Source organism: Carettochelys insculpta, chromosome 22 (genome assembly GCF_033958435.1).
Source record: "Carettochelys insculpta isolate YL-2023 chromosome 22, ASM3395843v1, whole genome shotgun sequence".
Taxonomy (NCBI): Eukaryota; Metazoa; Chordata; order Testudines; family Carettochelyidae; genus Carettochelys; species Carettochelys insculpta.
In genome coordinates, this window is record NC_134158.1 from 4,321,935 (window position 1) to 4,335,750 (window position 13,816).

The 13,816-nt window shown below is 63.6% G+C and overlaps 3 protein-coding genes across 3 annotated transcripts in view; 1 reads left to right on the forward strand and 2 right to left on the reverse strand.

Annotated features, from left to right (window-relative positions):
- Nucleotides 1-9,989, reverse strand: part of LOC142024818 (tripartite motif-containing protein 10-like) — a 30,627-nt gene extending 20,638 nt beyond the window's left edge. The window contains exons 1-6 of the mRNA XM_075017076.1: nucleotides 9,899-9,989; nucleotides 9,474-9,569; nucleotides 6,670-6,864; nucleotides 3,668-3,810; nucleotides 2,429-2,554; nucleotides 245-793 (exon numbers count right to left, since the gene is read on the reverse strand). Coding sequence (XP_074873177.1) covers nucleotides 245-793; nucleotides 2,429-2,467 — 588 coding nt within the window. The 5' untranslated portion in view covers nucleotides 2,468-2,554; nucleotides 3,668-3,810; nucleotides 6,670-6,864; nucleotides 9,474-9,569; nucleotides 9,899-9,989. The remainder of the gene's footprint in view (nucleotides 1-244; nucleotides 794-2,428; nucleotides 2,555-3,667; nucleotides 3,811-6,669; nucleotides 6,865-9,473; nucleotides 9,570-9,898) is intronic.
- The window catches only part of LOC142024740 (uncharacterized), a 372,768-nt gene that overhangs the window by 343,432 nt on the left and 15,520 nt on the right, over nucleotides 1-13,816 (reverse strand). The gene's annotated exons all lie outside the window — the stretch shown is intronic.
- Nucleotides 1-13,816, forward strand: part of LOC142024748 (uncharacterized) — a 184,485-nt gene that overhangs the window by 61,024 nt on the left and 109,645 nt on the right. Inside the window, exon 6 of the mRNA XM_075016933.1 lies at nucleotides 5,440-5,470. Within this exon, the coding sequence (XP_074873034.1) occupies nucleotides 5,440-5,470 (31 nt within the window). The remainder of the gene's footprint in view (nucleotides 1-5,439; nucleotides 5,471-13,816) is intronic.

A 13,816-nucleotide genomic window follows, 5' to 3' on the forward strand; every position in this document is an offset into this window, starting at 1 on the left:
GACTTGGGTGGCAGACCAGCTTACTGTCACCTCTGTGCGCACCTCTCCCTAAGGGCTGGCTGGGGTAGTGTCAGTGGCCAGGGCTCTGTGCATCAGACAAGAGGAAGGCGCCTGCAGGGCAGAGATGTCAGTGAAGTAAGAGATCAGAGGAGGAAATCTGGGGCACCGGGAGTTTCAGTGGCTCTGAGAGACTGAGTCTGAAAAGGGACGTATGGAATTAACCCACACCCAGAGCGTGTCCTACCTTGTACTTCTGCGCAGCCTCGTCCAGGAGCAGCACCGTGTGAGAGCTGTGCTCGGGGGACCTCCAGCAAACCACACACACGGCTTCCCTGTCCTCCTCGCAGAACAGATCCAGGCCTTTGCCGTGTCTCTCACAGGGATTCTCAGTTCCAGGTTTGAAATCCAGGTGTTTGACTTTCTCCACGATATTTGCGAGCTGGTAGTTATTCCGGAGAGCCCCTCTCTGGATTCGGGCTCTGCAGCTGGGGCAGCACAAAGGGTCAGAGCCCAGCTCTGCCCACGTCTCACAGTACTGAGTGATGCAGCCTCGGCAGAAGTTGTGCCCACACTCTGTGCTCACGGGGTCTGTGAGATACTCCAGGCAGATGGGACACTTGGTTTCCTCTTGGATTTCCCGTACAGGAGTCGCTGTGGCCATGGCTGGTGAGGGCTCTGGGCTTCTCTTCTCTTTGCACAAGGAACAGGTTTGCTGATAATGGGCAGTGCCTGTTCTCCTGCCGGGGCAGAGGTACAGAATGAGGTGAGGAGAAAGGAGAGGCGGGGGGAGGAGCTGCAGAAAGACAAGCAAAGGAGGCAGGAGAAGGACATGGGCAGGGAACGGGAGCAGCCGGTGTAAAGAGGCAGAAAGGGAATGAAAGGAGAAGGGGGGAAGGACACAAACAAGAACACAAAGGGTTAAACTCAGGCTGTGTCTGCACAGTGAGTGTTGGGGTTTGGGTGGGGCTGGATTGTACCCTAGCGTCCCCCCCACGCTGCTCGCGTGCAGCTGTGGCCTCCCTGCTCTTGGCAGCGTGCTCACTCCTGCAGTGTCAGCGCAGGTACTGGTACCGAGCTGGGAATCGCCTCCCAGGGGCTGTGTCCAGGCGCCCTCAATTGAACTAGGAGATTCTTAACTGGCAGCGAGGGCGTCCGCAGCCACCCCCAGGTCTGCACTGAAACGGCTAACGGTGGAAATTAGCCCCACTAAGTTATCTCAGCGACACTGTGTGCGGAGGGGCCCTAACCTGGCTGTGTCTGGCTGAACATCCCAACACCCCCGGTACCAGCCGGGCTCCAGGTGCTCCCTGGGCTAAGGTCACAGGCAGCTGGTGATGAGGAATGAAACCTGCAGCAACTCACCAATCAGCAGCAACCCCTGAGCTGAAGGGAAAGTTTATAGCAAGTCAGCCAAGCTTTATGACAGCGCAGTCTAAAGGTTACAGCCCAGCCCCCGCACAGCGCCAGCTGCGAGCTGACCGAGAGCCTTGGGGGTTCACAGGTGCACAGCTCTGTACGCTGAAGGGAACAGAACAGTCCTGCCCATCCCCCACCGCACCGAACCCCAGTCCAGCTCCTCCAGATCTTCCCAGCAGTTTTCTTTCTCCGGGGCCAATATAGTCCCTGCGTGGGCTGGTGCTGCTGGGGGGAAGAGGAGCCAGGGATCCATCCATGGGTTGGACTGGCTCTGGGGAGAGGTGTGATAGCTCAGGGAGCAGGGCCAATGGGGACTGCTCAGTGCACAGAGCTGCACATAATGAACTCAGTGAGCAGCATCTGCTTCTCTGCTCAGGCACTTTCCACCTGGGGCTCGTGCAAATGTTCCCACCTGCTACCATGGGTCGAAATTCCCACTCAGGTTGTACCAGGGCTCCTTTGACCTCAGCCAGTGTCTGGGCCCTTGCGAGGTTACTCCCCTGGCAGGAGACACTGACTATAGGAGTCAGGTATTTCTTTGGTGCAAACTCTATTCGTTACAAACAATATCTGCGCATTCCTGTAGAAACCAACAGCAGCCGGCAGTTCCGTCACTCAGAACCCCACATCTGTCCTTCCAGGGGACCCTGGGCCTGCAGCAACCTCTGTCTGTCTGCCTGCGTCCCACCAGGGTCACACTCCCTACTGCTTTTCTTGGCTCTGTGCCTCACACATGCAGAGCTTCCAGCCAATCTCTCAGCCCCTGTGTTTCCAGCCAGCTCCAGGGAACCTCCCCCCCCGCCCCCCCGAGGCCTGCTCTGCACTTAACACCTAGCTCAGAATATAAGAACGGCCAGACTGGGTCAGACCAAAGGCCCATCTAGCCCAGTAGCCTGTCTGCTGACAGTGGCCAATACCAGGTGCCCCAGAGGGAATGAACTGAACAGGTAACGCTCTATCTCCTGCCATCCATCTCCAGCCTCTGACAGAGGCAAGGGACATCATTCCTTACCCAGCCTGGCTCATGGCCATTAATGGACCGAACCTCCATGAATTTATCTAGCTGTTTTTCAAACCATGTTACAGATCTGGCTGTCACAGCCTCCTCTGGCGAGGAGTTCCTCAGGTTGACTGTGCGCTGTGTGAAGAAGAACTTCCTGTTATTGATTTTAAACCTGCTGCCCATTAATTTCATTTAGTGTCCTCTAGCTCTGATGTTCTGGGAATAAGTAAATAATTTATCCTTGTTCACTTTCTGCAGACTGCTCATCACTTTATCTACCTCTATCATACCGCCCCTTAGTCTTCTCTTTTCTAAGCTGAAAAATCCTAGGCTCTTTAATCTCTCTCCACATGGGACCTGCTCCAAACCCCTAGTCATTTTAGTTGCCCTTTTCTGAACCTTTTCTAATGCCAATATATCTCTTTTGAGATGAGGGGCCCACACGGTGTTCAGGATGTGGGCGTACCGTGGTTTTATACAAGGGCAATAAGATATTCTACATCTTATTCCCTGTCCCTTTTTCAATGGTTCCTAACACCCTGGTTTGGTTTTTGGGCGGCCATGGCAGGCTGCGCGGATGCTTTCAGAGAACTGGCCCATGACTCCAAGGTGTCTTTCCTGATGAGTTGTAGTTAAATTAGCCGGGCTCTTGTTTGGAGGACAGGAGGGGGATGTTCTGTGACAGATCACAGGGGAGTGGGAGAGAGACAGAGAAATACAAAGGGCTGGGAAATGGATGCTGGAGAAATGGTGCTGGAGCAGGGCTGTCTCCACCTGGGCTGGTGCCCTACACAGCACAGCACAGCACACACACCCCTGCGGCCACCCCTCCATCCCCCAGACACACTCCACCCCTTCCCCAAGTCCCTGTTCTCACCCCTCTGCTTTCTACCCCACTTCCCGCTTCACCCTCATTCCTCCCTTTCCTGATGCCTCTGCCTCCTCCCATCCCTGCTCTGCCCCCACCCCCATCCCACCCCTTTTACCAGGTCCCTGCCCCCTCTTCTCCCACCATGCTGGGATCTGGTAATACAGGGTGGAGCTGATCCAGGATGGTGGCACTGCTGCCAGCTCCCCACTACCCAGGCACCCCTGAAGTGTGGGGCCCCCCAAAGCGCAGGGCCCAGGGCAGTCAGCCTGACAGAATGGCTCTAGGTACCACCCATGCTCACAGGCCCCCGTGTCGCCCCGTCAGCCTCTGTCCACGTGGAGGGGGAGGCCCTGGGTGACGGCCTGGGGGAGATTTACCTGTTCACCGCGCTCATGGGCTGGTTTGACGTTAGCTCCCCAGCAGGTCGGGAGCAGAGACTGGCGGAGAGATCGTGGCCGAGGGAGAGAGGTTTGTATCTTCGCTTCTCGTCCCTTCCTCCAGAGAGATCCGATGGCGTGTCCTGCCCAGGGAAGGGAAACAGACCTGGGGGAGGTGGGGTCTGGGTAGCTGGGCCGAACAGCTGAGCCCAGAGCCAGACTGAGTGTTCAGAGACAGCCTGAGTGTGTTACAGAAGGCAAGAAAAACCCACTCACTTTCCCTCCTGCCCACCTGTACGGGGTCTGACCCCCACACTGGGCTGAGCTGTGGCCTTTACGACTCCACAGTGGGCAGGCCCAAGCCTTTCTGCAGACAAAGGGGCCTCCCCCAGGCTTTGTGGTGGGGGGGCTGCCCTGGGCCCCAAAACCCAACTGATGACTCCGGACAAGGAAAACAGAAACGAGAGCAGGTGTGATGGTGAAAGGGTCAAACTAGGGAAGGCGAAGGGGAACCCGAGCGGAGAGCCCCGGACAGACGGCGCCCACTGGCTCCCACGGGTACGGGTGAACCTGGCGCCTGCTGCCCAGAGCGTCGCCACGTGGATGCATCAACCGATCGAAAGGAAAGCGGGTACCACAGTCACACACCTGCCCCTGCCCTCAGCTCCTCTTCCCCCCGGTGCTCTGAGCGGCCGCCTCGGCCCCAGCCAGCAGGAGGACGAGGAGAGGCTGTGAGCGTGTGGGGCTGCGGATGGGGTGTGTCTAAACAAACACGCGAGGGGACGAGGCCAGTCAGAGGCTCGGCAGGAGGCTGCAGGGGAGCAGGAGGGGGCTGCAGCCCGGCGCGCTGAAGGTAGACGTGCGCCAGGGGCTGCCCCGCACCACAGGCGGGACAGGCTGCGGGGGCGGGGGCACCCCACAAGGGCTCGCCCGTGCTCACAGCCCCACGGAGGAGCCGTCAGCGCATCTCCCCGACGGGCGGCAGGACTGAGGTCGGTCGAGCTGAGGGGGGGAGGGGAGGGGAGTCTCTGCGGGGGTGGGGGCAGTGCTGGACAGGCGCCCTGGGCCGTCCGTCCATCCGCCACCGGCTCTGACAGACGCCTGGGGGGGGGACCTGCCCCTGGCGCCCTGGGGGGCAAACCGCTCTGAGGGGATGGAACGCTGAGGGAAAAGGGCGGGAAAAACCGGTTAGTTCCGGTTCCAGCCGCCAGCGCCCGACCCCCCCCCTCCCCCCCGCACAGCTGCGCCCAGGGGGGTCCCGGTCAGGTGCTCCGACTCCATTGGGAGTGCGACAACCCAGTGACCACAACCACAGATGAGGCCATGGACACGTGTTCAACACAACCCCCCAGCGGGTGTGTCCGCAGCGCACAGGGAGCCCGGGGGGAGACCAAGTCCCTTCCCCCCACACACAACGTGCCCCTTGAAACCAGCTCTCCGGCCGCGCACCCACAGCTCCGGCCGCCGCTTCCCCCGCTCCCTCGTCCCCACCCGCTCCGGGCTTCAGGGAGAGTCGGGCACAACTGGGCGGGAGCCGCAAAGCGCCAGCGCCGGGAGTCCCGGGATCGCAGGAGCCCCTCGGAGCAGGGCCACGCGGCAGAGGAGCCGCAGGGGGCCCGGCTCGGACTCGCTCGGCAGGGCTGTCTCCGGTCCCCGCCCTCGGGGGCAGCACCGGGAGGGGTTTGGCCAGCGCTGGGGGGCGGGCGGGCTGGGCTGGAACCGGCGGGCGCTTATCCCCTTCTCGGCCGTTATTCCCAGCACGGCTGAGCCAGGGAGGTTCCCCTCTGCTGTGACGCGCGCCCGGTTCCCAGGGATTCGCCCTGCGGCCGCCGGGCCGCGCCGCGTCTGGGTTGTGCAGCCGGCTCGGGTCTGTCGCTGCCCACGGGGGGGGGGTGGGGCTTTGTCCACCCCTCGGCTCGTCTCTCGTTCTCCCGGGGAGCCGCCGGGCCCGACGGGCAGAAGTCCCAGCAGGGCGGCGTCTCGCCCGGCTCTGCTCTGCCCGAAGGCGAGGGGGGATCAGGCGCGTCTCTGCGCGTCTCGGGAAGAGCCCGGTCTGCACCGCCACTGGCCGCGCTCCTTGGCTCGTGCGCCCCGGGGGCGGGAGCTGCCGAACGGGTCTGCGCACCTCGTGCGCCGAGGCGCGGCGGGACGGGGGGGGTTAGTTATGATCATTTTCAAGGAGCGCGTCCTGGTTTGTTTTGCATCACTTGTAATGTCAGGAAACGGCTGTAAATGGCCGCGCTAGTGGGAGGCCTGGGGAGATCAGACGGGCCGGGGGTGGCGGGTGAGCACGGATGGGGCGGTAGCGGGGGGGACTCGGGGTTGCAGCTTTGTAGCTGTGAGCTCGCACATTGGCAGGAAACGTGCCAAGTGCCCGGGCCCCCCCACTGGGCCTCTCCCCTCACTGGGCTCCTCCTGTCCCGCCACTGCAGCCCCCTCCTCACCCCACCCTCAGCATCGACCCGACCCTGCCCCCCACAGCCTGCAGCTGCTCCCCCAGCCCCTTCCTGCCCTCCCCCTCCCAGCTCACAGGCCTGGGCACTGATGCGGGGGGCAGGCGGGCGATGCCCCTTAGACGTCCCCATAGGAGCAGGGCTGGGGGCTGCTCAGCGCTGGGAGGGGTCAGTCTGTGCCGCGGGGTCACTCCCAGGGACAGGGATTCCCTGCGGCTGCGCTGGGAGGGGGCAGATTGTCAGGGGAGCCGCGTTTGTCCCCCCGGGGTTGGGACCGGGACTGAAATAAGGGCGGAGGGGCCCGGAGAAGGTGCGGGTGAAAGTGCAGAGATGGGACCTGTCAGTCACATTGTAAAATGAGACCTCGCCCGCCTCGTAGTGCAGGAAAATCCCCACCCGGCCGGGCCTGGCGCTCACGGGGAGGGGGGGAGGTGAGGGCCTCGTATCCCCCGTCCCTCAGCCACACGGCCCAGGATCCATCCGCAGGGGTGAGTGTGACCTGCCCCTTCCTGCGCACAGATCCCCTGCACACCCCCAGGTCCCACTCACTCGTGTCTCCCACCTCCACCTCCCAGCAACACCTCCCGCCCGTGAGCCGCTCCGCGCCCAGCACACAGGGACAAGGATCAAATCTCTCAGCGTTGCGGGGCAGATCCTGGCGGGTGTCTCCGCATCTCACACGTTTCCCATCCTCAGACAGGACGAGTCGGGGACTTGCCGTGTCTGGATCCAGAGTGACGTCCACTGGGGAGAGTCACAGAGTCAGTGCGGGGGCAGGGCTGGTCCCTGGGGTCGGAGGGAAATGAACCTGCGCCCCAGTGATCGCTCTGGGGGTGTTGTGTGAGGGGCGTCAGGGCCCCTCTGCCTGGGAGGAGACACTGAGGGAGGAGGGCAGGGGAGTGGGGGAGGGGTGAGAAGGTGTCAGGGAGGGCGGGGGAGGGGCCAGGCTCACAGCTGGAGAGGAGAGAGAAGGGGCAGGTGATGGGCGCAATGAGGGCAATGGGGGGCGGAGGAGCAGACCCCATAAGCCCTGGGAGGGATGAAGGGGGGTACCGGGGCTGCAGAGGGTGAGGGAAGGGGCAGGCACCACAGTGGGGCAGCAAGGGGCGGGGCTGAGGGCTGTGAGGCGATGGGGAGCTCCCATGGGGCAGGGGACCAAGGGGAGGGACGGGTGCTGGGTGGGGGGCTGAGGGGTGGGGCAGGTGCCAGCACCATGGGGGGCAGGGAATGGGCAGCCCCAGGGCACAGAGTGAGGCAGGCACCCGGGGGCCGAGGGACCGGCCGGGGCAGGGCAGCCCCAGTGGGGGAAGAGGGAAGGAGGAGGGGGGTACCGGGGGCTGCAGGTGGGAGGGGAGGAGCAGGGGGTGGGGGTAGAACAGGGAGATGGGAAGGGCAGCACTGGGGCAATTAAGGGGCAGGAGTGGGGGCAGCTCCAGGCCCACAGACAGGAGTAAGGGGCTGGGCTGGGGCGGTGGCCCAGGGACAAGGGGAGGGCAGGAGTCGAGCTGGCCTCTGGGGCACAGAGCAGGAGGGAGAGGGGCGACACCCCAGCACACAGGAGGTGAACAGGGGCAGGGGGAGGAGGAGGCTCCAGGGGGAAGGAGGGGGCAGGGGAAGGAGACAAAGGGGGTGAGCAGGGAGGCAGGTACCAGGGGAAGGGGGAAGAGTGGGGCAGATCTCAGGACACAATAGGGCAGTGAGGGGAGGGGCGGGTGCCAGGAATAGGGAGGTGTGGGGTAGGGGGAGTGAGCAGGAGGGATGGGGGGTGGGGCAGAGGGTCATCTGCAAGGAGGGCAGAGGGGGGAAGGACATGGGCACCAGGGGCCAGAGATGGGGGAGGGAAGGGCCCACGTCGGGGACACAAAGGAGACAAGGGACGAGACACGGGGCAGACAGAGGGGCAAAGGGAAGGGCCGGCACCAGGGGGCAGACGGGACAATGGCTGAGAGGGGGCTCAGGGGGCAGAGGAGCGGTGAACAGAGGGGCTGGCACCAAGGGACCAGAGGGGAGGGGGTGCAGGTGTCAGGGAGGCAGGAGATGAGGGGAGGGTATGGGGAGAACTAAAGTGCAGGGAGCAGAAGGGGGGGTGAGGGGAGGGGCAGGCAGCAGTGGTGGGGGGTGGGAAGAGGAAGAGGATGGCACAGGGGGCAGAGGAGCTGTGGTCTCTGTGGGGGGAGGGGAAGAGGGAGGAGGCGGTTCTGGGGGGCAGAGGGGAGCTGTAGTCTCTGTGGGGGGAGGGGGAGAGGGAGGAGGCAGTTCTGGGGGCAGAGGGGAGCTGGGGTCTCTCCGGGGGGAGGCAGAGATGGGGGAGGCGGTTCTGGGGGGCAGAGGGGGAGGGGAGCTGTGGTCTCTGTGGGGGGAGGGGAAGAGGGAGGAGGCGATTCTGGGGGGCAGAGGGGGAGGGGAACTGTGGTCTCTGTGGGGGGTGGGAAGAGGAAGAGGATGGCACGGGGGGCAGAGGAGCTGTGGTCTCTGTGGGGGGAGGGGGAGAGGGAGGAGGCAGTTCTGGGGGGCAGAGGGGAGCTGTGGTCTCTGTGGGGGGAGGGGGAGAGGAAGGAGGCGGTTCTGGGGGGCAGAGGGCAGCTGTGGTCTCTGTGGGGGGAGGGGGAGAGGAAGGAGGCGGTTCTGGGGGGCAGAGGGCAGCTGTGGTCTCTGTGGGGGGAGGGGGAGAGGGAAGAGGCAGTCCGGGTGGCATTTTCCTCCTCCCTCCGCCCGATCTCCGGGGCCAGCTCTCCCAGCCGGGCCAGCAGGAGGCGCTCTCGCTCAGCCAGGAACTCCCACGCCACCAGCTGCCTCTCCACGGCCGTCTGCCACTGGGGTGCGCAGAGGGGCCGGGCGGCCACGGGGAGAGAAGGACATGGGACGTGGGACAGGGGCTGTTCTGCGCTGCACAGGGCTTTTCATTCAGCCCAAACCGGCCACTGGCCTCATTGGAGGGTCCGATACTCCAGCCCTGGCCCCAGCCCAGAGCTTCCCCTGTCTCAGCCCCACTCGGCCACAGCTGAGCACCTCGAGCAGCGCCACCAACCTCTCCACCGGCCCCCAGGGCTTGAGCGGCCGAGCCAGAGGCTGCTCCCACCCCCTGCGCTGCCCTCACTGTCTCCAGTGGGAATTTCCATTAGGGGCCTGAGCAGCCTGACCCCGACTGCTGCCTGCTGGGGGTCACTCCTGATTTACACCAGGGCCCTGAGCAGGGGCTGCCCCACACTGGTTACTGGGACCCTGAGCTCGCTCCCTGAATCGGCCCTGGAAACACTTTAACCTCTGAGTGTCGCAGACGCCAACCAGTGCAGACACCCCCTGGTGCTGTCACTGCCCCTGTGCGAAGCACCTGGGCAGGGCCGGGCACCTACCCACAGCCTCTCGCTCTCCTCGGCCCAGGCGGATTTCAGGCCCACGAGCTCCTTTCTCTGCTCCCGCAGGCGCTGCAGGTGGCTCAGGAGTTGCTCCTGCAAACACAGACAGTGGCTCTGGGGCTGGTTTGGGGCCATTGGTTTGTGTCCAGCGAAAACAGTGTCACGGAGCAGAGTGGGGCTGGGGGGCAGCTTCCCATTTTCCAGCCCCCTGAGAAGTGACCCCAGCTCCAGGGTATCCCCCCCGCAGCACTGCTGGGCCTGGCCCAGTTTCACCCAAGCACCAGGGGCTGCAGGTGGCTGGGTCATATTATCAGACAGGTCTGTGGCTCCACCCCAGGGCCAGTGAGACCCACGCAGGAGGCACTGTCATTGCAGAGAAGCTGCCCCTGTGACACCCAGCCCAGCAGGGACCCGTTCCCTACCCTCTACTCCTGGGCAGCCTCCTCCACGGGCACCACCATGTGAGCGCGGTGAGTCCTGGACCTGTCGCACACCACGCAGATGGGGCTTTGACCCTCCTGGCAGAAGAGTTTCAGAGCCTCCTGGTGCCTCTCACACACTCGCTGCCCCTCGGGCTCCGGCCCCGCCGGGGCTCGCAGGCGTTTCACTAACTCCACCAGGTTCCCCAGCTGCCGGTTGGGCTGCAGGTTTCTCTGCCGGGTGGTTTCTCTGCACTGGGGGCAGAAGAAGTTGGGCTTCTTCCCGGAAGCTCCTGGCCAGGTCCCCGCAGCCATGGCCCCGGCGCACGCGGGCAGCAGCCGCTGCAGTTCAGTGTCACACCCGGAGCGTGTTTGGCCGCAGCTCGGGGGCTTCTCCTCCTGCTGCTCCCGCCAGGCCCTGTGCGGAGCGGTGGGGATAGAATAACCCCCAGCCCCAGCCCCTGGGCCAGGGCGAGCGAAGAGTTAACTCCGGCCCCTCCCCCCGGCCACGGGCAGAGTCTGGGCCGGGCTGGGGCAGTGGCGGCTCCTGGCGGCCCCAGCAGGTCCCGGCTCGGGGCTGTGGCCGGTGGGGGGCGGGGCGGGAAGGGCGGACGGGGTCGGGGCCGGACCTGGTGCCGCTGCTGCCCCCGGGGCACGTGGGGGGAGGGGCAGCGCCGGGCTCTGCTCACACCCACCGCCCCGCGGGGGCGGGAACAAACCCCCGGCCCCGCCCCCCGGGAGAGGCGGGAACCAGACACTGAGCTCCGCCCCCGGCCTCGGGCTCCCGCGCCACGCGGGGCCCGGGGCGCACCCGCTAGGAGGGGGGAAGGGTGTTTGTCTCCCCTCTCACCACAGCCCCTCGCGCGCCCCCCGCCCGGCGAGTCCGTCGGCAGCGCCTCGGGCGGTCAATGACCCCTCCCAGCCCATCCCCCACCCAGCGCGTGCCCGGCCCGGCCCGGCCCGGGGCCCAACCGACCCCGCACACATCCAGCGCTGCGGCAGCGCCTCACCACAACCAGCGTCCTGTGCTGCAGCCCAGTCCCGCGCGCCTTCGAATTGCCCCGCCCCGCTCCCCCATTGGCCGTCAACTTGCCTCCACGATCCGCCATTGGTCGTGAAGAGAACCAATCCGCTTCCGGCTTTGACCAGTTGACTCTGCCTTTCCTGCCATTGGTCGCCTGCTCTGATCCCGTCTCTGTCATGGAGTGTCAATCCAGGCAATCCTCACTCCCATTGGCTACAGCGAGCCAATCCCGTTTTCTCATTGGCCAAAAAACCCTAACCTGTCTCTCTATTGGCCATAAAACACAAGAGTCCGCCTCTTTCTCAGTTGCTGCTCAGTTCCTGGACGAACCCCTTTTGCTGGCGCCGCGAGCCCGGGCTCAGGACAGGATTGGGGGCGGGGTTGTGAGAGCTCTGGGTGGGGACACAGGCTGTGGGCGGGGCCGGGCTCAGGACAGGTTTGGGGGCGGGGCTATGAGAGCTCTGGGTGGGGACACAGGCTGTGGGCGGGGCCGGGCTCAGGACAGGTTTTGGGGGGGTGGGAGCTCCGGGACTCCTGTGATTTCTAGTCATTTCTTTTCCCAGCTCGGCGCTTGTGTGGGGCTTGTCCGGCCGCGCCGTTGCCGGGATTTCCGTGTGTGTGATTCCCGCCCGGCCCCCGGGGCGGCTCCGCTTGTGGGCCCAGTTTGTGCTGTTGAATAGAAGACAACAAGCACAGCACTGGGGCACCTCACAGGCTAACAGACAATTTGGAGCATGAGCTTTGGAGGGCAAAGACCCGCTTCGCCAGATGCATGAGTGGGGGGTGGGGGGTTCAGAGGAGGATTGAAAGGGGGGTCCCAGTTAAAGGGGGGGCCAGAGCTGACAAGGTCTATTCAGTCAGGGTGGAAATGACCCATTAGCGGAAGGATACTTGTCAGCTCTGCCCCTTCCTTGTACTGGCCCCCCTTTAAATCCTCCTCTGAATCTTCCCCTACTCATGCATCTGACGAAGCGGGTCTTTGCCACGAACGCTCCTGCCCCACAATGTGTGTCAGTCTGTGGCTCCCCAGCGCTGCCTGTTGCTCTCGAGGACACAGACTGACCCGCTACCGCGCTGAGAGCTGAACAGAAGGAAAATGAAATGGACCCACGTGCCCGCTCCTGTTGTACACAGGGAGCCTGGGCAGGAGGCGGGCTCTGCTGGGTAACGGCCAATGGCGGGGCAGGCTGGGCCGTGCAGGCCCATGACAGAGCGGGATTGGCTAGTCTGGCAGCCAATGGCACAAGGAAGCCAATCTGGACGAGCGGACTGTTTCGGAGCGGGCTGGGCGCCGGCCGACCTATACCTGAGCAGGATTGGTTGGACAGGCGGCCTATGGCGGAGCGGGATTGGCCGGACTGGCGGTTTATGGCAGAGCGGGATTGGCTGGACAAGCGGCCAATGGCAGGACAGCGCCCCGGGGGCACCAGACGGCGCCGGGCGGGGGAGTCGCTCCTGTCCCAGTTCCTGCCCTGCGACATCTGCGTGTGACTCGCGGGGGCACAAAACGGAGCAGTTGTTCTACTCCAGCAGCGCCGGGTGCAACCCCAGCGCTCGTCTCATTCCCATTTCACCGGGTTTTACACGCACCCGCCCGGCCTGTCTGAGAAATGGGATGATCCACGTGGGTTCTTCACTCCCGTCCCCAGGAGCGTTTGCCTGGTCTGTGCAGCACCACCCGCCCATTTCCCGGCGTCGCTCGTGGGTGTCGCGTCCCGGTTCGGAAAACGTGGCTGCTCTGTGTGGCTACGTCTACACGTGCACCCAACTTCGAAATAGCTTATTTCGATGTTGCGACATCGAAATAGGCTATTTCGATGAATAACGTCTACGCGTCCTCCAGGGCTGGCAACGTCGATGTTCAACTTCGACGTTGCTCAGCCCAACATCGAAATAGGCACAACGAGGGAACGTCTACATGGCAAAGTAGCACACATCGAAATAAGGGAGCCAGGCACAGCTGCAGACAGGGTCACGGGGCGGACTCAACAGCAAGCCGCTCCCTTAAAGGGCCCCTCCCAGACACACTTTCATTAAACAGTGCAAGATACACAGAGCCAACAACTAGTTGCAGACCCTGTATATGCAGCACGGACCCCCAGCTGCAGCAGCAGCAGCCAGAAGCCCTGGGCTAAGGGCTGCTGCCCACGGTGACCATAGAGCCCCGCAAGGGCTGGAGAGAGAGTATCTCTCAACCCCCCAGCTGATGGCCGCCATGGAGGACCCCGCTATTTCGATGTTGCGGGACGCGGATCGTCTACACGTCCCTACTTCGATGTTGAACGTCGAAGTAGGGCGCTATTCCCATCCACTCATGGGGTTAGCGACTTCGACGTCTCGCCGCCTAACGTCGATGTCAACTTCGAAATAGCGCCCAACACGTGTAGACGTGACGGGCGCTATTTCGAAGTTACTGCCGCTACTTCGAAGTAGCGTGCACGTGTAGACGCAGCCCTCCAGGGCTGGCAACGTCGATGTTCAACTTCGACGTTGCTCAGCCCAACATCGAAATAGGCACAGCGAGGGAACGTCTACACGGCAAAGTAGCACACATCGAAATAAGGGAGCCAGCCACAGCTGCAGACAGGGTCACGGGGCGGACTCAACAGCAAGTCGCTCCCTTAAAGGGCCCCTCCCAGACACACTTTCATTAAACAGTGCAAGATACACAGAGCCAACAACTAGTTGCAGACCCTGTATATGCAGCACGGACCCCCAGCTGCAGCAGCAGCAGCCAGAAGCCCTGGGCTAAGGGCTGCTGCCAACGGTGACCACAGAGCCCCGCAAGGGCTGGAGAGAGAGTATCTCTCAACCCCCCAGCTGATGGCCGCCATGGAGGACCCCGCTATTTCGATGTTGCGGGACGCGGATCGTCTACACGTCCCTACTTCGATGTT